General features: G+C 31.2%; 1 protein-coding gene across 3 annotated transcripts in view; it reads right to left on the bottom strand.

The window, feature by feature from the left end:
* Positions 1–403: 403 nt before the first annotated feature.
* Positions 404–26,987, bottom strand: part of LOC139512172 (sushi, von Willebrand factor type A, EGF and pentraxin domain-containing protein 1-like) — a 41,399-nt gene continuing 14,815 nt past the window's right edge. For 2 of the 3 annotated variants that reach the window (XM_071299581.1, XM_071299582.1), the window contains exons 11-26: positions 19,414–19,590; positions 18,239–18,709; positions 17,220–17,375; positions 16,631–16,792; positions 15,365–15,548; positions 14,891–15,093; positions 12,718–12,885; positions 11,626–11,859; positions 10,340–10,510; positions 8,218–8,409; positions 7,298–7,573; positions 5,966–6,154; positions 4,135–4,290; positions 2,362–2,418; positions 1,327–1,423; positions 418–835 (exon numbers count right to left, since the gene is read on the bottom strand). In XM_071299581.1, coding sequence (XP_071155682.1) covers positions 664–835; positions 1,327–1,423; positions 2,362–2,418; positions 4,135–4,290; positions 5,966–6,154; positions 7,298–7,573; positions 8,218–8,409; positions 10,340–10,510; positions 11,626–11,859; positions 12,718–12,885; positions 14,891–15,093; positions 15,365–15,548; positions 16,631–16,792; positions 17,220–17,375; positions 18,239–18,709; positions 19,414–19,590 — 3,065 coding nt within the window. In that variant the 3' untranslated portion in view covers positions 418–663. Of the gene's footprint in view, positions 836–1,326; positions 1,424–2,361; positions 2,419–4,134; positions 4,291–5,965; positions 6,155–7,297; positions 7,574–8,217; positions 8,410–10,339; positions 10,511–11,625; positions 11,860–12,717; positions 12,886–14,890; positions 15,094–15,364; positions 15,549–16,630; positions 16,793–17,219; positions 17,376–18,238; positions 18,710–19,413; positions 19,591–26,987 lie in introns of all 3 variants that reach the window. The other variant, XM_071299580.1, reaches the window with a different exon arrangement.

The raw sequence follows: 26,987 nt of genomic DNA, 5'->3' as shown, positions 1-26,987 counted from the left end.
TGTATTATACAATGTAAGTAAATCTAATTATATAGAGGACATGTATGAACATGCGTTTTAATTAATTTGTTATTGTAACGGTCCTTTGTTATGCTATGATCATCAATGTAAAATCGTTGTATTTTGTGAATGTGCCCCTTGAGGGGTCATGATTGGATAATAAAACCTGAAATATTTGTAGCGATGACGAGTATAGACATTTAAAAGAAAAAAACGAAAAAAATACTGCAAATCATGTATGTAATAATTTTTAATTCTGACAGTTGCATTTATAATAAATCATATTAATATCATATTTTGTTGCCATTTCCTCTCTCTCTCTCTTTCTCTCTTTTTTTTTAATAAGAGACTACTGTCAGTTGCATCTATAATAAATATTACTTAATATCATATTTCGTTGCCATTTCTCTCTCTCTCTCTCTCTCTCTCTCTCTCTCTCTCTCTCTCTCTCTCTCTCTCTCTCTCTCTCTCTCTCTCTCTCTCTCTCTCTCTCTTATTTACAACAAGACAGTTCTATTAAAAGTATGATTTACAATAACTCTTTATATAACAACATCAATATAATCACGCTTGTTAAAAAACAATAAGTTAATATAAATATAAAAATATAAAAAAAAATATATCACAATACATTAAAACAATGATAGCCTTAAACTTTCAGTGCTATTTAACTGACCAACTGCACTTTGTAGGCGGATGTGTGTACCTCATATCATCCGGCAAGTCATTTAGTATACAGTTGTCTGAATTATCAGTTTCATTAATGCTAGGACGGACCTTATGTAGACTAGCTATACTTTTAATTGACATGCTACGTTCACTGCTGAGTGCTTTCCTAGAACAAAGAAATACAAATCAAATAAATAATGAAGAATTTTCATCGATTTGCATTTTCCGAATCAAATAATTGTCAAGAATAAGTAAACGTTATTATAGATGTATGAAATATGTTGATTTGATTTGTTCTATTTCACCATTATATATCGGTTGTGCCAATTGTCAGGAATATGACAGTTCTTGTTCATTCGTTTTTTAGTTGTTTTGTCATTTGATTTTGCCATGTGATTATGGACTTTCCGATTAGATTTTCCTCTGAGTTCAGTATTTTGGGGATTTTACTTTTTTTTAAGAAGGAACATTATTCTATTCACTTCCCACTCACACTGAATTCGGCAAAATTCTCGTTAATTTCATAAATATGATATTTATATGAACTAAATATACCAGGAATCTATATATACTTTTTTAAAACAATTTCATATATATGATATTCAATTTCATTTTATTTTTGATTTTTAAATTTGAAATAGAACTATAAGATAGTACCTGAAGTATTTTCTATATATCAGTATGCTAACGAGTACCATACCAGTGCATACGATGGTAACTACAGATGCGACAATAGGTGTAACAACAGCTTTGTCTGTATAAAAATAATAAACAACAAATAAAACACAAAACCAAACTTTGTTGTTGGAATATGCATTTTTAAATGAATTGACATTTCTGCTATAAAATAGATGCTTTATATAGATTTTATCCCTTACATCATCTGAATATGTAAAACCTATGTCGACTTATCGCGTTAGAGTGTCTATTTTTATCTAATAAAGGGTATTCTTAACATAAAGATATGACAAACTTCAGAACAATGTCCGTGTTAATAGAACTATAATTAATTTAGAAACTCAAAGTGAGTGTATGAAAACTAAAATAAGAATGGCAGATATTGTTAACTGTAATTAAAAATGACATGCATCTAATTAATTATTTACATTAATTCAAATTGAAATAAATGATTTGTAATACAGAAAATATATCTAAAGCATACTTTTAGTGATAACATTTAATTAAAGAAAAAATCCCAAGCAGTTGTAATTAGTTTTTTAAGTAAAAGCAAACACCAAAAGCTTTCATTTATATTAAGTTTTATAAGGTTAAGTTAATACATTGATATTTGAATGCAATGTTTTTGTATAATATTTGAAATGGCAAATGCAATATCATCCTTTATGATGAAACTTGAGGTTCCGTACGTTACTAAAACAGACAATATCAAATGAATGTTATGTGAATTATTAGTAACACAGACAATAACAAGTAAACACAAAAAAATGCTCTAACAGACTCACGAATTAACTTTTAGAATTGAAGAAAGTTCACATATAATTGCAATTAACAGAATATAGATAAATTAACAGAATATAGATATTACAAAGGTCTTCTTAGAACTAATTAAAAGAAACTTAACTTATAATGCAGTCCTCTTTTAATATATACTCATTAACTCTCATGGAAAAGGGAAAATTATGCATTAGGTTTACAACACATTCATTTGAAATACAAAGAAATATAAAATACCTTCACTCTTTTCGTCAGCTGAATGCGTAAATTGATCTGTTGTTATAGTATATGGCACTGAAAAATTATAACATAAACATTGACTTTGTACAATTCCATTTTTCAATTTGACTTAAGATTAAATTTTAATAGATGATTAATATAAAAAACGAAGATGTGATATGATTGCCAATGAGACAACTCTCCACAAGAGACCAAATGACACATAAATTTACAATTATAGGTCAGTGCATGGCCTTCAAAAATAAGTAAAGCCCATACTGCATAACGGCCTAATTTATGTACAAAAAATGAACGAAAACAAATATGTAGCACATCAACAAACGGCATCTGACTTGGGACACTCACATACATACAGAATGTGGCAGGGTTAAACATGTTAGCGGGATCCCAACCCTCCCCATAACCTGAGACAGTGGTGTAACAGTACAACATAAGACAAAACTATAAAATCAGTTAAAAGGCTTTACTCATCAGATTGATACAAATAGAAATACTAGACAGAGTGGAGTTAATTTCAAAATTGTACGTAGGCTACTCAATAAACTGACTACAAGTTATATTCGATACAAGAAAAAATTCACACTACCTTCTTGAATTAGGAACAATCATGTTCAACATACACATGTGTGCATACTATGCAAGGCTGATCCTCATGTCGAATAATTTTTGTAAGGCGAAGAGTTCATAACCAATTAGTTTGGGAAACTTTAGTGAGTCTTCCGGAAATGAATAGAAAATGTTACTGGTTTAATTAGAAAAAACGGTTCCCTTTATTCAAACTAGAAGATAATACGACAAAAAAAATTTTTTTTCTTTGGACAATAATAAACAAGGTTTTAATTGAACATTTATAGAAGCGCCACTTCCCCTTCTTCAAAAACAGAAATGGTTCAACGTTTCAATGTTTTGACGAGTGGATACTTTCAAATTTCAAGCGGGTCTAGTCAAAATGAAGGCACTCGCATGGCAAAAACAAACAGCTGTTGGCGAGCGAAGAATCAAATGGCCTGAATTATAACAAAACAATCAACAAAAAACAAATATAACAGACAGCAACCAATGACAACCTCTGAATGACAGGTACACAAATAATGTCATGAACGTAACGAGGTTAAAAAAAAACAAAAAGTAACAACTGTATATCAATTCTTTCACATCAATGGACTTAATTTGAATACTTCATATACAGTCTAGAGAAAGTATGACCTTGCGCTCTGCAAATAGAGTTACATTATATCGACAGGATGTAGAACTATAAGTTTTCATAATGTATTTCTTTACATGTTTAGATCTGTTTTGAATTATGCAATCACATCCATGTTACTATCTGCAAAAACTATCCTCAAAGACTGTTATAAGTCGTTAAAATTATATCCTTACGAATGACTTTATTCAAAAGATGGATGAGTTGGTTGTATAAGTATCTCTCTTTTGATGACCCCTGCTTAATGAATGCAGTGTGGTGATTTCACAGTAGTACCATAATTTCGCTGTGACATATGCTTGTTAGGTTACCCAATATAAGGCTTTTCTACCTCAGGAATATATTACCTTAGCTGTACTTTGCAAAACTTTTAGGAATATTTTATCCTCAAACCTCTTCAAACTTGTACTTAATTTGGCCTTTAACAATTATTTATTCGAGCGTCGTTAAAGAATCTTTTGTAGACGCACGCGCGTCTGGCGTAAATATAAAATTGAAATCCTAGTATTTTTGATGAGTTTATTTACTCCTCATGCACTATAGATATAATTATAACTTGGACTTACCTGTACATTCACTTTCATTTCTGGAAGCAATAAATTGAGTTGAATAGCCGACTGGACAAGTTTTACATGATAACTGTCTACTTGTGTCTTGAAAATATCCCTTTGGACACATTACACAAAAACCACCACTCCAGTAAGTTCCAAATGGACATTCAACTGCAAAATAGAAACCTCCTATAATATTTTGAAAAGTTATTACAGTTTTTTGTCAATTATTTGACCACCCAAGTCCATAAATTAAAGAATATTTATGATTAAATCTGATAAGCAACATATATAAATTGATAGAACCATAATGTTTTAATCAGTGATTCAACATTGCTTATTTTACTTGTCATAATATATATATTTTGGCTTAGAATCTCAATTTATTTCAAAATCTTCAAACGTTGTAGTTTTTGATAATCTTTTCTAGTAATTGCTATGTGTCATATTAAGAAATACGATACAATGTTGCCAGAACCCTAAAATATACTCACAACGTAATGACTATGTGAATAGTAAGGGGGAATCAAAGAGACTTTTTTAATATAAAGCTATTGGGAAATAGTTCTTGAGTGGAGGAGTTAGTAGTGTTGTCTCTAATATTCCTTTTTCTTAAAAAAAAATACGTACAAAACATTTTGAATTATCATTCATAGTTTGGTTCAATTGCGCCAAGAAAGCTTTAAAACATAATTTATGCATTTTTTTTTTACATCAACTCGGACGTACAACTGCCAATAAAAATGTGCTAACGGCGACATTAAAGTTAACAAAAGCGCTCTTTGATCAAAATTGTTTTTTATTTATATTTGATTGTGGAACAAGTTATTGCAACTTATATCAATCCCTTTCCACTTTTGGGTGCGTGTGCTGCCTTTTAGCGGCATTAGCCTGCTCTTTTTCGAAAGCTACAAAGGTGTATTTTACGTACAAAAGATATGGCTCTCTCATAACACAGGTCAGCCATTTATCGACCCCTTCCGACGGACTATCACTGTTTCCTCAAGACCATACTCGCAAATGGTGTCAAGGGATAGCCGAAAATACAGTTATTGTTCGTTATTGTTCATGGTGATTTTGTTTATTTTTTTATCGACATCAGGAGAGTAACCCACTTTTCCTGTACTTATTTATATGGATTTACTTTTCTGATTGATATTAGAAAGGAAAAACTAGTTTCTTCCTTTTAAATATACTTTCTAAAAATAAGCATGTTCTGCTTCGTACAACGGATCATACGAACTATATAAAATAATTCAAAGGGTAAGGGATGTCTTCAACTTCGTACTTTTTTTTGAGTGTTTTTTCTTTCTTTTGATTCAAGCGTAACTTCTGAGTCTTTTGTAGACGAAACACACGTCTGGCGCAAAAACCCAATTTTCAATCATGGTATCAATGATGACTTTATTTGCACTGGCAAATGAAACTGGATATACGAGATCTATCACCAGGCGAACTAATTAAATATATTTGACTGACGAGATCTTAATTGATAACGAAAAATTATTTTCTACTTAATTAAATATAAATGATTCATTTAGGAACATTATACTAATAAAAAGGCAATTTAATTATTTTTTACAAAAAAATGAAAATATATATTCCAAAACACTTGTGAAATGGCCGATAATTCCTTTGCTTGTATATATATATACCAGACAAAACCAACAATGAGGTATCCGTTGTTACATATTCGTATGACACTCAATATTCTTACGCAACTCGTTTATTAAGAAATTTTTGTGCATTTACACATTGAGGACTAGACAGTAATTAGTTTAACATAGGCATATCATAAAGAGAAAATTGATACATTAGACAAACGGTTGGTCTTCTATCGGCTTACCACAAAGCAGTTCGTCATTAACTGTACCCTCGGGACATGAAATGTTCGTTGTAAATAATAAGGTAGAAATGTCTGCTGTATACAAGTTGCCATTGACATCGATCGTCAATATATCTGTGCCGTTTAATTGGTCAATTGACTCTTTCATGTCTGTGTAACCTTGAATTAGATCTATAAGTTCTTGTGACACTGAAAGTAAAAAGGTACATTTATTAATGTGCAGGAATTTCATTTAGATTTATTATATATAATACCGCTATTTTCTATTTATTCATTGATGTTTTAAGTTTTATTATTTTCTCCATTTCGTCTTTTCATTTTGGGGAGAGGGCTTTTGGTTGAGTAGTCATAGAAATTCAACTACTGTACCACTAGCCTATGGACACCGAAATAGTGAGTTCAAATCCTGCACGTGGCAGGTTCCCCTTATCCAATCTTTATTAATTAGGATTGCCAATTTTCCTGCCGATGGTCGATGGTTCTCTTCAGGCACTCCGGCTATTTATTCCAATAAAACTAGCCTCCACAAAATAGCCAATAGTAATAAGCCTTTAAATCTTGCAACATTTCCGTTTATAAATTTATAAATTATTAAGAAACTAAGGTTTCAACTCCCTCAGGCAAAGTTGGCTTTAGATGAAGTTGGCTATTTATTTTAGGTATTTTTGACATATAGCTCTTCAACGGTTTCGGTACTTATACATTTTCGGATTTCAAATGTTTGGCTTTGAGCGTTCTGATGAAGGTAAATCCAGAAAAGCGCTTCGGACGCAAGAAATTATTAAACGTGTTGTTTTCATTTTTTTTAACAGAAATTGAAACATTGATAAAAAACATCAAAAATATAAGGTTTATTATTAATCTGATTTTGTCTACAAAAAAAAGTAAAATTACAAAAGACTCAACAATGCCGCTCGAATCAAACATGATAGCAGGTCAAATATAATACAAAGTAAATGAGCATTGGTGACCAAACATTCCAAAAGGTTTTGCCAGATTCAGCTACGGTACATTTGTAATCTATGCAAGGGGTAGATTAATTGAACAAATCCCACAGATACATAGAAAACATGACTAATACTAGCAAAATAAGACCCATGTGATCTTTATTTTGTTTAAGTTGAAATAACTAGAATTTGATTCTTTCATGTAAACGTTTATAAAAATCTTTTGATACATATAATCAAGACGCATTTTGCGATAAAAATACATTTGTAAAAATTGAAGAAAAAGAAGAACATATAAATTTACAGCTATACTAGCAAATGCTTTTTTTTTATTTAAAGTATTTGTATTAATAACTTTTAATTATGTTATGTTAAATCATTTCACCTATATTATTAGCAAAGAATTCCTGCAAATTCAAATCGCCGATTTGTGTGAAATCTGTATATAACTGAATTGTCACTTCAAATGATGAAGATCGTTTCTTTCTACCAATATTTTGACACCCTGATACCTCTGTTTTCACAGAGCATGTTTGATTTTGAATACACTGAAGTTCGTCTAGTTTTGTAGAAATCGTAGACATCATCTCTGTCTGGTCATCACAATTTACACTGTAAGTTGCAACAGTTGAAGTTGTGATGCCCGTTGGACGGTCTCCAGCTATAAGAAAATTCAAATATTACGACTTTAAAGTAAAGATAATCAGTCAACTATAAACAAGTTAATGCCAGTTGTATTTACATGTTTATAGGTTTGAAACTGCAGTTAGTATGAAAAGAGATGTCAATTCGGCTATTTGTTTCATGGAAGTTCTATTACATTTGTTCAGAACGTTTGTTATTTCTTAGATTTTTCAAGATTATCTTAACCTTACAGTTCTTAGGGGCTATTTCTAATAGTTCTCTACATACATTTTAAAACTTATATAATGGCTCATATCTTGGGTCTTTTATGCTTTCAAATTATGAGAGACTGTTTTCGACTTTGACCTATTAGTCTAATATATTGATTGAAGATGTTTGTCCTTTTGTCTTTTTTTTTTTTGTGTGTAATGGCATGGTCAATCTATTTCTAACCTATAGTTTGAATGTTCTTTTTATATATAGTTCTCTCTGTTTTAGCATTTGAAGAATGTTTTCCTGATAGCAAAAAACGAGGATAGACACTGAATTATTAAGTTTTTTAGCTCTCGAGATACTGATATGTGACGTTATGTCAACATGTAAGTTCCCTATTGGGTGTTATTTGATTACATGTATAAAGTGTTGTTTTACAAAAAAACAAAATTTCAAAATATTACATACCAGCACAGGGCGGCGGTCTTGCAGTCCAAATGTGACCTGTTTGAGGCCCACATTCATACTTCTCAAGCGGATAATAATCTTTTACAAAGGTATAACCATCCTTGCAGGTCACAACGCATGATATTAAATCAGCAACTGTCGAGCAGTTGAAACTATTTTTGTACTCCATGACTGTGTAATATGGTGGACAAACTAAAAAGATGGAATCATATCCTATTGAAGATTTTAAGAACTGATCAGATACTGATATAATATTAAACATAATTGCTTGAATTTATAACATGTCCTATATTTTAGTGACGTAAACGAAATGTATTTCTCAATAGTAGTCATCATTTTGTAGTTGCTTTGTTTGTTTGATTTTACAGCATTTCAAATGTTAACTGTTTTCTTTTAATTTGTTGAAGACAACAATATCCTTTATAAAATAAGACATTTGGAAATCATATTAAAGGTCCAAAATTGAAAATATTTATCTAAGGAAAGTACAAAAAATTTCCTAACGCAAAATTGAATATCTTACATTGTTTGGCTAAATTTGAGACGAATATATAAGTCTTAAATATACACCCAACAGTGATTGAACTAGATTGTTATGCTGATATTTTTTTTGTGTCCCTCAACGTGATTTCAACTATCACATTTAATACACTACATCACCAATCTAAGGCCGTGTTCACACCAAACGCCGTGTACAGTAAACATGTTTACAATTAGTTTTATGTAATGTACACTAGTTTCACATTAAATTAGTTTTATGTAATGTACACTAGTTTCACATTAAATTTGTTCACATCTATACACCTTGTTTAGCTACCTGTACATAAGATTTGTTCACACTTGTAAACTATATGTCATTTAAATGTTCATTGCGTAAAACCTAATTGAAATTTTCGAACAATTTTTCTATCAGTCAGGGAACGATCATTTGACTTTAAAAAAAGGGGGATGGATTTTTCCACAATTTGATATATAAAAAATCGTGTCATTCAGATGATTAGAATGAACTAATATTCTGAATTAAAAAAAAACCATACATCATAGTGTTAAATATTGAATTGGTAGCATAAAAAAAAAAAAAAATTATAAACTTTCGCGCTTGAAAATATTCTGACTCAGACCCGCCCCTTTTTTAAGTAAAGTGGTTGCTCCTTTAAGAAAGTCATTTTAGATGATTTGCAGTAGTTCAAAGATGTCTCCATTACGCATTTAAAATGGAGGATCGCCATCAGCGTGCTTACAGACGAAGAAAAAGAATTGCGATGTTAAGGATCACTACATTTCTATCTTTTCTGCTTGTTTCAAATGGTCTTTTTTTCTCCAAGAAGTATTTGGCAAAGGGAGGGGGTAATGTTTTTTTTTTAATTCCAAATTGTATTTTAACGGATCTTATACTACACAAACAAACAATTAACCTCACCCTATTTTCAGTAATGTATTTATGAGTGAATCGTTATTTGAGTATAAAGAACAGTGGCAAATATTTCTGTCAGTGTGTACGTCCGATCGATTCGGGAAGACCTTTTCAAATGAATTATGTGTTCGGCAATGATGATGGATGAGTCTTGATTAGGGGTTAATAAGGCTACGTTAAGTGTTTTTATAACAAATAAATATGTCAAGTGTAGACAAATATTTCTGCAAAGAACTTCATTAATAAGTGTTATAAGTATCAATTTTATATAAAAATTGTTTCTTTTTTAGATATACATGGGATAATTAAAGTTCTGAATGCCTAGTTTTGTTAACACTTAACCTACACAAGGCTATCGACTGCATGTAGACAAAACATGATTTAAACTACATGTAAACATTGAGTTTTATCAATGGGAACGTAATTATGTTTAGTTTATGTGTGAGTTACACTAACGCAACACCGAGTTTATGTCAATCTGAACACGGCCTAATACATATATATAATGGTGTTAGTCTTGAGCAACCTGTTATCCGACGGATAATGCCTGTCATTAAGTTCTGACATGTTTAGAGGTATATAAGTTTTAATATTTATAAATGCATTCGCATCTTTCATGTTCAACAATTAAATAACTGAATATGAGTAAGTCAACCTAAAAATAGCTGGTCGTTATTAATTGTATATAAATAGTCTCTTTTATCTTACCTGGACATACATCAGTATTGCATATACTCTGTGACGTGTTGCTTCCTACACAGTTCAAACCATACACATCAGGGCTAGGGTCATTGCAGTAGCGAGTCCTTGTACGTGATCCTCCACCGCAAGAAACCGAGCAATCTGATGAATTAATCCAAGTACCCCAATTTCCATGCACTACAGATTTAAAAGAAATATTTAGTAATCATTTGTTTTCTATAATTATTGGTTTTTCATAAGGAATTTTCAATTTATTTAGATGGATTAATATATTTTTTTATGTTCTTTTCGGTAAAAAAGATGTACGATATTGTCGTTTCTTAAACATCCTTGCTTTTCAAATATTCAGTTTTGAGCGTTCCAGCAGGTGTAGGAAAATCTAGAAAAATGCGTCGGAGGAATGAAAATTATTAACGTGTTGTTTTAATTGTTTTTATAAATATTTTATTTAACCATCTTAATTCAGTTCACTTTTTAAACTTTAAACTTTAAAAAGTAACATAAATTACCATGAAAACAAAGAAGTCACATTATGGAGCACATAACAAGTTATGACGCATATTTCATCTAAGACCCATTTACAAGATCTAGAAGACCATCATAAAATACCGGCAAAATTAAAACGAGTTCTAAAATCTGGTTTGAGTTGGACCCATTCAATGAACTAACTTCAAAGATGTTCAAAGGTCTTGTTTTGATCAGTCCTTTTATCATGAGTGATTAGCGAATGAAATATAAATCTCCATGGCCGAATAGAACCAATTCCAGAATGTAAGTTAACCGATTTGACGGCTTCAAAATAAAAGTTAACTTGCATTTATCCATTCATGATTATTTCTGTATAATTTCAAAGACATTTGTTAGATAAGGATGTTTTAACTAAAAATCAAGTATAAAATTATTCTTCCATGATTAGTAGCTCATTCGAATCCATTGTGACCTAAATGTACATGTGTTTTTTAATTACAACAATAATATATTTAAGCATAACAATTACTGTAAATTGATCCAAATGTTAAAGCCATGTAACCGCACATGTATAGTATCAAGCATTTGAAGAAATTTAAGAATGGGAAAAAATATTCGATTTTTTTTAGATATAAGTGAAAGTTTTTTGCTTCTTTTTATTTAAAAATATAACGCGAATGTGAAAAACCTTAATCTTCCTTTACATGAAAACAATTAGAAAATTAAAAGCAGGCTAAAAATAAATTGCCGCGAAACCATTCAGAAAGGACGAAACGTAAACATTAGTTGGTTTACAGTATTGTAGAGCAACTATTTGTAATTACCTATTTTTGTTTCACACAACAACCCAGTATAATTAGCTGGACACAGACAAGAGTAGTTTGTAAAATGAGAGAGACATGAAGACCCATTATTGCAATCATTTGAAGCACAAAAATCTGGTGGAATTTGACAATTAATTCCTGTGTAGCCACCATTACATTGGCACGCGTAACCTTTTTTCTTGTTTATACACACGTTGCCATTACCACAGGGACTACTTTCACATTCATCTATTGCTACAATTTACAAAAACTCAATATTATATATATTAACTTTAAAAAACAAAAGAGTAAATTCTAATTTTAAAATACGTATAAAGACAGATTTATGCAAAGGTTAGTTCATTTACGTATTATACGGTCATTTTGTTTATTTCTCATGTTTTGTTTGAGCTGTCATTAAATGGCTGCAAAAGAAAATCTCGAAAAGAATACATGCATTAACGTATAATTCCTTTATATACATATTTTTTGTGCTTGAGCAGATCTCAATCGGATTGATCTTATCCTTTCAAATAGTCTTAAAAGAGGGACGAAAGATACCAAAGGGACAATCAAACTCATAAATCGAAAATAAGCTGACAATGCCATGGCTAAATAAAGGCATAGGTAGTATACCGCTGTTCAAAACTCATAAATCCATGGACAAAAAACAAAATCGGGGTAACAAACCAAAACCGAGGGAAAAATGAAAAAGACAAACAGACAAACAATAGTACATATGACACAACATAGAAAACTAAAGAATAAGCAACACGAACCCCACCAAAAACTAGGGGTGATCTCAGGTGCTCCGGAAGGGTAAGCAGATCCTGCTCCACATGTGGCACCCGTCGTGTTGCTTATGTGATAACAAATCCGGGGAATAGTCTAATTCGGTAGGTCATATTCATGAAAGGGAAGGGGATTGTAGTTACGACGTAAGAAACATATCCGATATCATTTGTGATACGGTTATTCCATAATGGTCAACCAACTCGTGATGGCGTCCGTAATATTCACGAAGGGACATAGACACACATTTACATCGTTTTGACTTTTGTATTCAAAGAAACATTAGATAAAAGATGTAATTAAACTAATATTGTATAATACCATCACATCCTGAGGGTGATAATTCAGTTCCGGTCATTTCTGAGGTAAATACATCATTCATGGAATAAACAGAATTTGATACTGATGCTACACATGAATCTTTGAGTGCACTTATTTCATTTTCTGGTAGTACCCTTGCTACTAGGAATAGACCACTTATTGCACACCCTGAAAAAAAATATATTAAGACTTAAATGAAAAATTTATAAATTTAGGACTTTGACGAGGTAATTGACCTTTTCAGATTATAGTGATCAAGGACACAGTTCAAAACAGGTAAATATATAACGTATTTAGTTAGAGAAAGTGTTTAAATATTACATATGTAAATAGTAAAAGTTTAGAAATGATATTGACTCGATTTCATGACTCTCTGAAAAACAATGACGTTGCCCAACTTTTGACGAGGTGAATGCATCATTGTACAGTATAATAACAATTGTTTCAGTGATTCATCATATTTAACTTAAATGAATAATATATTGAATAATCACATTTGTTTTCCATGATGGTAAAGTACCGTAATGAAAACTTGTTTTGTAAGCCAAATAAATATATGTTGGTTGTCACATTGCTTTATCAAACAAGGTTTATACATTGTATTTCTCCCTCAATTATTTATAATATTGTGTTATAGAGTAAACAATACAACACATAGAAAACACATACTATTTCAATTTGATTTCTACAATCAAGCGAATGTTCATTTCTAAATTTGATTTAAAATTGACACAAGTAGTATTAAAAGTGTATTCTCAAAACACATATTGGTTGGTTTTTTCAAAGTAAGACTAGATTGTCTTAAAACTTTCGATTTTTATAAATACTAAGGTTTTTTTTACCTCAGGAATAGATTACTTTAGCTAACTTTTAGGAATTTTTGTTCCTCAATGCTCTTCAACTTTATACTTTATTTGGCCTTTTAACATTTTCTGATTCGAGCGTCACTGATGAGTCTTTTGTAACGATTTCAATATTGGTATCTATGATGAGTTTATTAACAACCACTGGGTCCATGACACTGCTAGTGGAGTTTTAATTCCAAGACGAAACGCGCGTCTTGGCGTAAATGCAAAATTTAATCCTGGTATCTATGACGAGTTTATTTATTGTCAGTTCTTTTATTTTATTCATTTATGTATGTTAAATGTGTCATGCTGTAGCAACATAGGTTTTTATGTATTCTTATCGCTTTGAAAACTTGCAATATGACATGATCACTTGAACTTAGGCAACTATACTTACGTGTCCCATATATCTATTTGTAACCTGTTTTCATAAATATTAATTAGGACTGCCTACTCAAAATGAGGGGATGGTAAAAAATGATGATACAAACAAATTATGAATACACAAATGATAGAGAAAATGGTCGTTCAGTGATATTTATTAATAACTGTATATATTTTTGAAGGGAGCAACACCAATCTAATTAAAAACCGATCTCTCATCGCTCCTGTTTCTGATATGTCGCGTGGGAGATCTAACGAAACCCGATTTGAGGTCACATGTGAGTGACCTCGTAGGTGTGTCTTTTTCGACCAATGAAATTGAGTCTTCCACGATCTTGGAAGTTTAACGTAAGGCAAAGGGATGTAACTCAATTTATTTACGACGAAATCGTCAGTCAAAATAATTTATAAACTTTTTTGATTGGCTTATTAATAGGTCGTCAACTCATTTGCATATCTTTATAAGTTCATAACTTTTAGTTCACTCACATGTGACCTCAAAGCCGGTTTCGTTAGATCTCCCACGCGACATATCAGAAACAGGAGCGATGAGAGATCGGTTTTTAATTAGATTGGAGCAACACGAGACTAATTCATACATACATTGTATGAATATTGCAGCATATATTTTAACATTCGCTGCCTGATAAAATATTCTGATCATAAAACAAGTAAACAGACGATCATATGGATTGTTAAATCATTCGTATATACCTCATGTTTCGTATAAAGTATCTGGTCTATTTTAATTTTACCAATATACACAATAGTTTTAAAAGCAGTATATTCTCAAACTTGTTCATATCAAATGTATAAATATAAAGTTAGCTCTGCCTATATAATTGAATGAATGAAGAGAAGATATTTATTAAATGAAGTCAAATCTTAAATGGAAACCTTTGCCTCATACTTTCCTGACATACAACGAAAAAAGTACTCACCAGGCTCAGTTGACATTATTTCAAGAAAACTTCCAATAGGGATAGCGGCATCTTGAGGTGTTACAGCATCTAACACTGAAGAATTCAATTTAGCACCATTCCCATACATCTTAACTTCCTTTAAGTTTTTGTCCCAAGTTAAAGTTATATGTGACCATTTTCTTAAATTTACCTCATTAGATGCATCATGGTGAAAAGAGTGTCTAGAAATATTAAGAAAATATTAATATTTGTTTTATAACCGTTGTTGTAGGTGTTGTGCATCATTATCATCATCATCATTAAGATGCTTTTTAAAATATTTAAGGACTTTCTCCTGATTATTTTACAGCACAATAAATATTATATTGGTGCAGTTTTGAAGGATAGAGTAAAATACTTTGCGCTGATCAGTGTGTAGGGTGGAACAAATCACAAAAACATATAGAATTTATTTTACATTTTGTCTTAATATTTCATTCACAAAGTACTTACTCAGCTACAGTAAAGATCATTTCCTCTCCAACTGAAAACTTAAAATTCGCCATCAAAAGCAGAAGTGTCGTATTGGTTGCATTTGGACATTTCATGAATAGTCCAATACTAAAGCTGTCTAAACTACTAAGTAATGATCCAAGCTTTACTGAAGCTTTATTACTCATGAAAGTTAAATCTACTCCTATAATGAAACGTTGTAAAAAAATTAAAAGAAACAACAATAGAAATGAAACAAAAAATTAAACAAATTTCTAAACAAGGACCGATTGTAACCGATATCGATACAAAAAGTTCATCTGATCTCAAATTTATAGACTGTACCATATGTAATGTGAATTCTTTTAAAGAGTTTGAATTCACATGACGGGCGACGCATTCGTAGCAAAAAACGTTTACCTGGATTAAGTTTTGTTTGACTTTAAGTGGTTATATCAGGTTTATTCACGTGGTTAGTTTCTTCGAAATTTATTTAAAAGTCATGAACATTGGTAAACATCTGTTTCATTTCATTTAGACATTTACATATAGGATATAAATCATTGATGGTCTCGTGAAAGCAGGTTTGCAACGAGCTAGAGACTTATTGGGCTCGATCCGCTACTGTTTTAAACAAGAGACTGTAACATTTATATAAGCTGCCTTTTGCTCTGCACTATTTAGTTATAAGAGCAAAGATTTGTAGGCTCAAAGTCAGACTATAGTATCCTGTGAGATATATCCGAATAGACATGTCTTCGTGTGTACTTTTACTTTTAGGTCTGGTACGTTTGATTTCTGGTTACGATTAATCTAACAGCTGTTTCTATTTAAACATAAGATTTTAAGAATTTGTCGTTTGTAGCTGTATCAAATATTTGTTTTTCGTTTACCATTTTGTTCCAAAATTACGCCGATAGTGTTCTCGTTTGAATTGTTTTACATTTGTCATTTTGGGGCTCTTTTATAGCTACCTATTCAGGATGGTCTTTGCTCATTGTTAAATGCCGCACGATGACCTTTAGTTGTTAATTTATGTTGCTTTTTGTCTCTTAAGAGGAGGTATCGCATTGGCAAGCATACCACAATCACAACTGCGATAATCCGTCTTCAACTTAGTTCTAATATGATTAAAAAAAAAGAGGATGTATTCGATTACATTAATAGTCAATTAATATATTAGCATAGGAATAACAGTTTAGGCAGCAAAACTTATATATCATGTCACATGTTTCTAATTCTAATACATTATGATGATATAGGATATAACACATCATTTACAAATACCTTGACAATCCTCTTTACTTTTAGATCCTGTTGAATTAGTAAATTCTAATGAATCACACAACAAACATGATGTAGATTCATACATAGACTGGTATTGTCCAAGAGGGCAAGGTGAACATGGTTCAACACCTGTGCTAGAATAAGTTCCAGGAGGACACATATCTGAAATATATCAAAATGGACAAAGCTGCATAAATTCTTAGTAAAATTAAATGTTTTCCCATGTAAGCATTTGTGCATCAGTTCCATTGTATGAAATGTACTTCTTTATTCCTTCTTCCAAAAGCAAAAATAGTTTTCGGAAAAGATTCACTGTTATATCTACAAAAATTGTATTTAGTTGCATACTAAAGTAATGATAATTCATTCTATCTTTACTCTTTATTTGTAATTTTCATGTTTTACTCTTTTTAATCAGTATCACTTAGCCATGTTATATATATGTTTGTCTGGTATTCTTCTTTTTAATTTACTGCTTGCATTTTGCTATTATGAAACATGTTTGATTAAAAAAAAAAAAATACACAATATGTTACATGTGGAATTGTTACATCTATATTAAGGTGTAATATGAGAGTTAATCACTTACCTTTACAATCCTTTTCACTTTTTGTCCCATTATCTGCTGTAGATTTTCCAGTAGGGCATTTTGTACAGTTTATTTGGTATTCTTTCTCTTGAAAATAACCTTTGTTACAATCAAGACAGTTCCCGTCATTTAAATATTTGCCAGGTGCACAACCGACTGAAAGCATCATTAAAGGTGTATTAGGGTTGTAACTTGTACTTTAATGACCTTCAAGACAACAATGTTTTTTTCCAAGATGACGACACATCTGCAATATCATATTTATACGAAAAACCATTAAACTGACAGCCAGGAGATTATAAGCTAGAACCAGATAATACACAATTGAAAACCAGTAATACATACTCGCGTTATAAAATAAAAAGGTTTATCGGTTTTCGCAATAAAAGAAAATAAATGAGTCTACGTACATGACGTAGTGTTCCATTGATAAACAAATAACAACTGTCATATTCCTGATTTAATTCCGTCATGTTCCAAAAAAATTGGCATATTATTAACGCCATGAAATGTGATAAGCGACATGGATTGTGATAAACGACATGGAATGTGATAAACGAAACGCATGAAATAACAGTATTTTTCTATGATCACACATCTATTAGAACATAACTCCAATAATCGACTGGGGGTTAGAAATATGACAATTTTTAAATCTCACAGTAATCACTCTGCTCATACCAGAGTCACTCGTACTTTTGAATATCAGTAAAAATTTCGCTTTCAACACTACGCTTAATCAAATTAGCAGAACTTACATTGTACCTATGTTAAATTTAACATCAAATAGAACTTAAGTTGACCAATATACAATTAACATCAATTGAACTATAGGTAGACCAATATACAATTAACATCAAATTGACCTATAGGTAGACCAATATACAATTAACTTCAAATTGAATTTAGGTAGACCAACATACAATTAACATCCAATAGATCAATTTTGGGCAAACAATTGACATTTTATATGTGTTTATATGTTGATTGAGTCATCAGATTGAAATTGCTTAACTCACCACATCTAGCATCAGCTTCATAAACTGGTTCTTGACCAATTTCACATGGAAATTCTATCCAACCAAATGTCATACTTCCAGTAGTAGTTCCATTAACGTCAATTGCTCCATTTGACACTTCAAGTTTTATCAAGTCTCCCAAGGCTTGCAGCGTGTCATCATTTCCCCATAGGTTTTTAGTTGTCTCCCATTGTGATGAAACTTTAAAATCAACTACAATTTCTTTATCTGTTGACCGTGTGACAATGCTCCGTCGGCGTCGACCGTTCAAAGGACCGCATGTAACCTTCACCCCTTCGACCGTGCAGTAATCTGGACAAATATTATCCCAACCATCAGAACCCTCAAGATTTTTCATCACGTCTACAAAATTATTCTTTATACTCTCTTGAACGGTAGAGTCTGAACAATCCCCTGAGTAGTAGTAAAATAATTCACCGGGTAATATTGCATTCGCTGGATGAACTCTATCTGATAAAAAAAAAACCATAAAACATTTTGTTTTTGTATCAAATGAATGTAAAGGCTATGCTGTTTTACAAACAAATTACTGTAGTTAAAGCTTAATCTAGAGTGTTCGGAAGAATCTTAGAAAACGACATTTATAGTAAACAATGTTACTAAGTACACTTTAAACCTAATCTGCTCGGATTCTCCAAGTCAGGAATATGAAAGTTGTTGTCCATTCGTTTGCTGTGTTTTATCATTTAATTGTGTAATTAGATTACGGACTTTCCGTTTTGAATTTTCCTCGGAGTTGAGTAATTTTGTGATTTTACTTTTTTATTATGTACTCAATTCTTAAAATTTTGATTTTTTTCTTATAAAGGTGCTACATTTCTTTTTTTGCATTGGGGTTCGTGGCCATAAAAAAGGTAGATTTTTGGGAAAACTGCAGGATTAAATAATATATTGATTCATATGTATTTTATTTATAGACCTGGCACAAGATTCATTCCATTCTAAGCTTCCGGTGGTCGATGTAATACCTTTTCTCGTTGACTTTATCTAGGGTTGTCACATAGTCAAACGTTATTTTCAAATAAGATATTTTGTCAGTCGCAAAGGATGATAATGTTTATTATCATGCCCCCACATCAAATTTTATCTTAATATGATTAGATTAAATGCTCACTTAAGCATTCAAAAAAAATCTTTGAAAAAGGTATACATACCTGTACAATTCGGAGGAATTCCTTGCAGCCAGATTTGCTCATTATTACAAACATATTCTATAGATGTTCCTTTGGCTACCTGGTATTTATCGGAACATGACATTGTACAGATTTCGTTACCCAGAGCCGTGGAACATGTCAAAGCACCTCCAGTGGGTGGGGGTAAATCAGGACATGCTGAAAATAAATAATACTTTTTTCTGTTTTCAGTATCCAAATTTTCCTTTCTACTCGTCTAATGTTTTCTTTACCCTATGCATTCGTATGTTTTGCCCTACATTGCCTATATTTTTTAATATATTATAAAGCATACTTGAAAAAATTCCTAGGAAAAATATTTTTTCTTATGTTATTTTTTGTTGTTTTATGGACTTTCCCCTTTTTGAAATCACATTTTTGTTCGATATTTTTGTTAATATTTTATCTACACACTTCATACAATTACACATTTATTCCTTTTCGTACTTAAGTTATGAACTTGTAAATGGCACCTTTTGGGGCTAAAATTTGTCAATTTCAAGTGTCTAAATGGGATAAAACACCCTTATCTGTCATAACTTCCGATAAATTGATAAAAATATCAAATTCTGTTTTACATCAGATTACATACTATTTTAAGTACGATTTTTGAACATGGAATTTATTATTTTCTATTTAAGGTAGTTCAGGGGTATAGAAAAAAAATGACAGAATTTTCTTATACTTTGTGAAATTTAACTTTGAAGTATTGTAAATGAAAAAATGCAAAAATTGGGGGTCACCGGCCATCTAAGAGATATTTTGACCTCTGAAAATGAGTGCAAATAGGTTATATGGAAATATAGGGAAAATGGACAAAAAAAACCAATTTGATTGAATTTTCAAAGCAAAATAAATGACAGAAGTTGCTCATTTTTTCATAAAGTAAAGCTTGATGTCTCTATTTTATAAAATTGAAATAAAATTTGGGGGTCACCGGCCATCCAAGAGATTTTTTGACCTATGAAAATGAGTGCAAATAGGCTAAATATAGGGAAAACATGCATAAAATATCTTTGATTGAATTTTCAGAGCAAAATAAATGACAGAAATTGCTCATTTTTTCATACTGTAAAGCTTGATGTCTCTATTTTATAAAATTGAAATAAAATTTAGGGGTCACCGGCCATTCAAGAGATTTTTTGACCTATGAAAATGGGTGCAAATAGGCTCAATATAGGAAAAACAGGCATTAAATATCTTTGATTGAATTTTCAGAGTAAAATAAATGACAGAAGTTGCTCATTTTTTCATACTGTAAAGCTTGATGTCTCTATTTTATAAAATTGAAATAAAATTTAGGGGTCACCGGCCATCCAAGAGATTTTTTGACCTATTAAAATGGGTGCAAATAGGCTAAATATAGGGAAAACAGGCATAAAATATCTTTGATTGAATTTTCAGAGTAAAATAAATGACAGAAGTTGCTCATTTTTTCATACTGTAAAGCTTGATGTCTCTATTTTATAAAATTGAAATAAAATTTAGGGGTCACCGGCCATCCAAGAGAATTTTTGACCTATGAAAATGGGTGCAAATAGGCTAAATATAGGGAAAACAGGCATAAAATATCTTTGATTGAATTTTCAGAGCAAAATGAATGACAGAAGTTGCTCATTTTTTCATACTGTAAAGCTTGATGTCTCTATTTTATAAAATTGAAATAAAATTTGGGGGTCACCGGCCATCCAAGAGATTGTTTTACCTATGAAAATGAGTGCAAATAGGCTAAATATAGGGAAAACAGGCATAAAATATCTTTGATTGAATTTTCAGAGTAAAATAAATGACAGAAGTTGCTCATTTTTTCATACTGTAAAGCTTGATGTCTCTATTTTATAAAATTGAAATAAAATTTAGGGGTCACCGGCCATCCAAGAGATTTTTTGACCTATTAAAATGGGTGCAAATAGGCTAAATATAGGGAAAACAGGCATAAAATATCTTTGATTGAATTTTCAGAGTAAAATAAATGACAGAAGTTGCTCATTTTTTCATACTGTAAAGCTTGATGTCTCTATTTTATAAAATTGAAATAAAATTTAGGGGTCACCGGCCATCCAAGAGAATTTTTGACCTATGAAAATGGGTGCAAATAGGCTAAATATAGGGAAAACAGGCATAAAATATCTTTGATTGAATTTTCAGAGCAAAATGAATGACAGAAGTTGCTCATTTTTTCATACTGTAAAGCTTGAAGTCTCTATTTTATAAAATTGAAATAAAATTTGGGGGTCACCGGCCATCCAAGAGATTGTTTTACCTATGAAAATGAGTGCAAATAGGCTAAATATAGGGAAAACAGGCATAAAATATCTTTGATTGAATTTTCAGAGTAAAATAAATGACAGAAGTTGCTCATTTTTTCATACTGTAAAGCTTGATGTCTCTATTTTATAAAATTGAAATAAAATTTAGGGGTCACCGGCCATCCAAGAGATTTTTTGACCTATTAAAATGGGTGCAAATAGGCTAAATATAGGGAAAACAGGCATAAAATATCTTTGATTGAATTTTCAGAGTAAAATAAATGACAGAAGTTGCTCATTTTTTCATACTGTAAAGCTTGATGTCTCTATTTTATAAAATTGAAATAAAATTTAGGGGTCACCGGCCATCCAAGAGATTTTTTGACCTATTAAAATGGGTGCAAATAGGCTAAATATAGGGAAAACAGGCATAAAATATCTTTGATTGAATTTTCAGAGCAAAATGAATGACAGAAGTTGCTCATTTTTTCATACTGTAAAGCTTGATGTCTCTATTTTATAAAATTGAAATAAAATTTGGGGGTCACCGGCCATCCAAGAGATTGTTTTACCTATGAAAATGAGTGCAAATAGGCTAAATATAGGGAAAACAGGCATAAAATATCTTTGATTGAATTTTCAGAGTAAAATAAATGACAGAAGTTGCTCATTTTTTCATACTGTAAAGCTTGATGTCTCTATTTTATAAAATTGAAATAAAATTTAGGGGTCACCGGCCATCCAAGAGATTTTTTGACCTATTAAAATGGGTGCAAATAGGCTAAATATAGGGAAAACAGGCATAAAATATCTTTGATTGAATTTTCAGAGTAAAATAAATGACAGAAGTTGCTCATTTTTTCATACTGTAAAGCTTGATGTCTCTATTTTATAAAATTGAAATAAAATTTAGGGGTCACCGGCCATCCAAGAGATTTTTTGACCTATTAAAATGGGTGCAAATAGGCTAAATATAGGGAAAACAGGCATAAAATATCTTTGATTGAATTTTCAGAGCAAAATGAATGACAGAAGTTGCTCATTTTTTTATACTGTAAAGCTTGATGTCTCTATTTTATAAAATTGAAATAAAATTTGGGGGTCACCGGCCATCCAAGAGATTGTTTTACCTATGAAAATGAGTGCAAATAGGCTAAATATAGGGAAAACAGGCATAAAATATCTTTGATTGAATTTTCAGAGTAAAATAAATGACAGAAGTTGCTCATTTTTTCATACTGTAAAGCTTGATGTCTCTATTTTATAAAATTGAAATAAAATTTAGGGGTCACCGGCCATCCAAGAGATTTTTTGACCTATTAAAATGGGTGCAAATAGGCTAAATATAGGGAAAACAGGCATAAAATATCTTTGATTGAATTTTCAGAGTAAAATAAATGACAGAAGTTGCTCATTTTTTCATAGTGTAAAGCTTGATGTCTCTATTTTATAAAATTGAAATAAAATTTAGGGGTCACCGGCCATCCAAGAGAATTTTTGACCTATGAAAATGGGTGCAAATAGGCTAAATATAGGGAAAACAGGCATAAAATATCTTTGATTGAATTTTCAGAGCAAAATAAATGACAGAAGTTGCTCATTTTTTCATACTGTAAAGCTTGATGTCTCTATTTTATAAAATTGAAATAAAATTTGGGGGTCACCGGCCATCCAAGAGATTGTTTTACCTCTAAAAATGAGTGCAAATAGGCTAAATATAGGGAAAACAGGCATAAAATATCTTTGACTGAATTTTCAGAGCAAAATAAATGACAGAAGTTGCTCATTATTTCATACTGTAAAGCTTGAAGTCTCTATTTTATTAAATTGAAATAAAATTTGCGGGTCATCCGCCATCCAAGAGATTTTTTTAGCAAAATAAATGACAAAAGTTGTTCATTGTGCAACGAGGGGTTTACCTCTGCGGTTGTATAAAGCTGCGTCCTGCGAAGCATCTTGTCATTATTGTGCTTAATAAACCATATTTGTGACAACATATGAAAAGTGTGAGCTGACAGTCTGCTAAGTTTTTATCCATAAGTCTCATTCTGACTTTCTATCTGAAAGGTTTTTATGTGTCAATATTTGTGTTTCAATATAAAAGGAAGATGTGGTATGATAATTGATTGTTAATGACGCAACTCTCCGCAATAGACCAAAAGACACAGAAGTTAACAGCTACAGATCAAAAGCGGTTATTGCATAGCCCTTCAATTACTAATGAAAAACAAGTCAAATGAGAAAACTGAACCCTTAACCTGGGACAGTGGTGTAAATTGGTACAACATAGGGGTTTTATCAATTTGTATTATTTATTTTTGAACTCTTAATCTAGCGAAAGGTAGATTATCTGACACAGATAAATTTGCAGAATTAGTTGTATGAATAGTCGGGACCCTTGTCTTACAAACTTTATGGAGCAAGAAAAATGTGATGAGATTTGTATGTACATAAAGTCTGTCATAAAATTAAAGATTTCAGTATATTCGCATTTTACAATATTGTTATTTTTCTTTTCTACTGTAGGATAGAAAAGAAAAGTAAGTGGTTCAAATATACATGTATGCCTCTTGAGACTAAAATTACATGCAATAAAAATCAGCCCCCAAAAAAGCAAATTTTAATAACTACAGCAGTAGTATGCATTTTTAAATGTAAATACAATGTATGTGCTGGGGGCCTAAATTGACCCTGAATTATTTCAAGTTTTTTTGGCCTTAGACTTTTTAATACATAACGTACTATTGAATTATTACATGTAATATACTATGCCATTTGTAATTTCCTTTCTATTTAAAGTACATTTTAAACATATCGGAGGATTCAGAGGCAGCCCTGGGAAAAATTTGGTTAATAATATAGGGAATCACTGGAGCATGACCTGAGCGGGTCCCCTCTTAGGCAGTCAGGGAGCCCCACTTATGAAAAATTCTGGATCTACCACTCGGATTATTTATACAACAAAAACATTCACCAGGTTTTAAATTGCAGGAAAATATCACCTCTTCATACAAGCCCTCCCCCTTTTTCATTCAAAAACCTACTAAACATGCTAAAAGGCACATACTCATACATTTTTATAATTTTGACTTTTGAATAATTATTATACATTCTACATGTCTGATACATGTACATCAAATTAGTCTTTAAACACATTTTGTCTATAACATATATCTTATAATTGCCATGAAACTTGGTCCGTAGGCTTTTAATTTAGTAAGCTCTGGTCACACAAAGTTGGTTAAGATCAGTTAGTTCCTACTATCCTATTAGATAGGAACATAGTTAATTTATTATCCTTTGATTTTATCTTTATTTACAAAACAAAGACTTTAGTTTTTTCGTTTGAATTGTTTTACATTGTCTTACCGGGGCCTTTTATAGCTGACTATGCGGTATGGGCTTCGCTCATTGGTGAATGCCGTTCGGTGACCTATAGTTGTTAATGTTTGTGTCATTTTGGTCTTTTGTGGATAGTTGTCTTATTGGCAATCATACCACATCTTCTTTTTTATATCTTGCGTGAACATTACAATGCGTTCCACATGAAAATCAATTAAATAATCATTTTTATAAATTTGATTTCATACCTTGAATTTTTTTTCATACACCTTAAAAAATATGCCTTTAAATAAAGAGGAAGTATTTAAAGAGTTGAAATTATACTGTAATTTTTGGTCATGAATGGACCAGCTAAAAAAGGTTAAAAAAATGTCTAAAGCCATCAAGAGAATATGACACCCACTTAGTGCAGGTGTAATTTTTAAAAGTTTGCATTTAATGTCTTTAACATATTAAAGAAATGCACTTCGAAATAACTGTGTATAGACCTAACAAGCTTTTAAATTTAGAAAAATATAATTTTATGACAAGACCGCTTTTCCTGTTTAGGTAGTAAAAGTGTTGTTTTCTCTCATGAAGATTCTGTAGGATCAAATATATTATAGGAGGGTATGGAACAGATTTAAAGAATAGAGAATAATGCATGAAATGTTCACAATACATTTGTAAATATAAAAAAAATAGACATATATGTAACAATTAATGAAGAACCAGATCATCGGTAAGAAAGGTAGTTTTGTGAAATGATTCATATTTAAAAATAATTTATAGTCTAGATCCCGCTAACTTGTTTAACCCCACCACATTATTTATGTATGTGTCTGTCCCAAGTCAGGAGCCTGTAATTCAGTGGTTGTCATTTGTTTGTGTTACATATTTGTTTTTGATTCATTTTTTTTAAACAAATAAGGCCGTTTGTTTTCTTGTTTGAATTGTTGTACATCATGTACATTGTCATATCTGGGCCTTTCATTGCTGACTATATATGCGGTATTGGCTTTGCTCATTGTTGAAGGCCGTACGGTGACCTATAGCTGTTTATGTCTGTGCCATTTTGGTCTCTTTTGGATACATTGAAGTTGTCTCATTGACAATCATACCACATCTTTTTTATATAGATGGTTTTTGTTCTAACATGTCTAAATTTTAAGTGTGCATGCTTAACCAAAAATGTTATAACTGGAAACCTAGTAAAATCAACTGCATTCACATTCGAATACTCCAGGTTTACAACAAGAAAATTCTGTTTGCATATACATGACTGTAATTATATAAACCTCCTACTTTCAGGAATCATGACCTTTTCTCCCAGAAACCTAAATGGTCTGAACCCTATGCAGATGACATATTTCTCTGGTCCACAAATTTTCAAATCTATTACATGATAAAAGTACCATGAGCTATGCCTTTAGTTACATTCATAATTAATTTTCAGCCTGAAAAGGGGGGCGTCATTGTTTTGTTGTTCGACACGGATATTGTTTTGAAATTTATTTACGCTTAAACGTTATTTTTCAGTGGTCGTGAATCGCTCTTTGAACTTGTATATTCAATTCATTAGTACTTACTTGTCAGTATAGAATAGAATAGAATAGAATATTTTTATTTCCCAAATTACAGGGCCCATAAAGGGCATAAAATCAGATACAATTGATTTACATAATTGGTAACAACAACAATAGAGGCATATACATTTATATTTGGAATATAAGCATTGGTCAGAATCAGGCTAAAAACCACATACATTGTATATATTGTGAATAAAAGAATAATAAAATTACATTATACATGTATATGTATTAATTTTCAAATTATTTACTTGACTTAGTGTCAGTGTTCATACCTGATCTCCTTAATTCAAAACAGTCACAAATATAACAGCCCAGTTTTTCCATAAGAGTAACATTTTCTTGGGTCAAGAGCCATAAAAATTTAGAAGATTGATTTAAATTTATAAAATTACAA

Source organism: Mytilus edulis, chromosome 2, assembly GCF_963676685.1.
Source record: "Mytilus edulis chromosome 2, xbMytEdul2.2, whole genome shotgun sequence".
NCBI classification, from domain to species: domain Eukaryota; kingdom Metazoa; phylum Mollusca; class Bivalvia; order Mytilida; family Mytilidae; genus Mytilus; species Mytilus edulis.
This window is presented reverse-complemented; position numbering and strand designations above follow the sequence as displayed.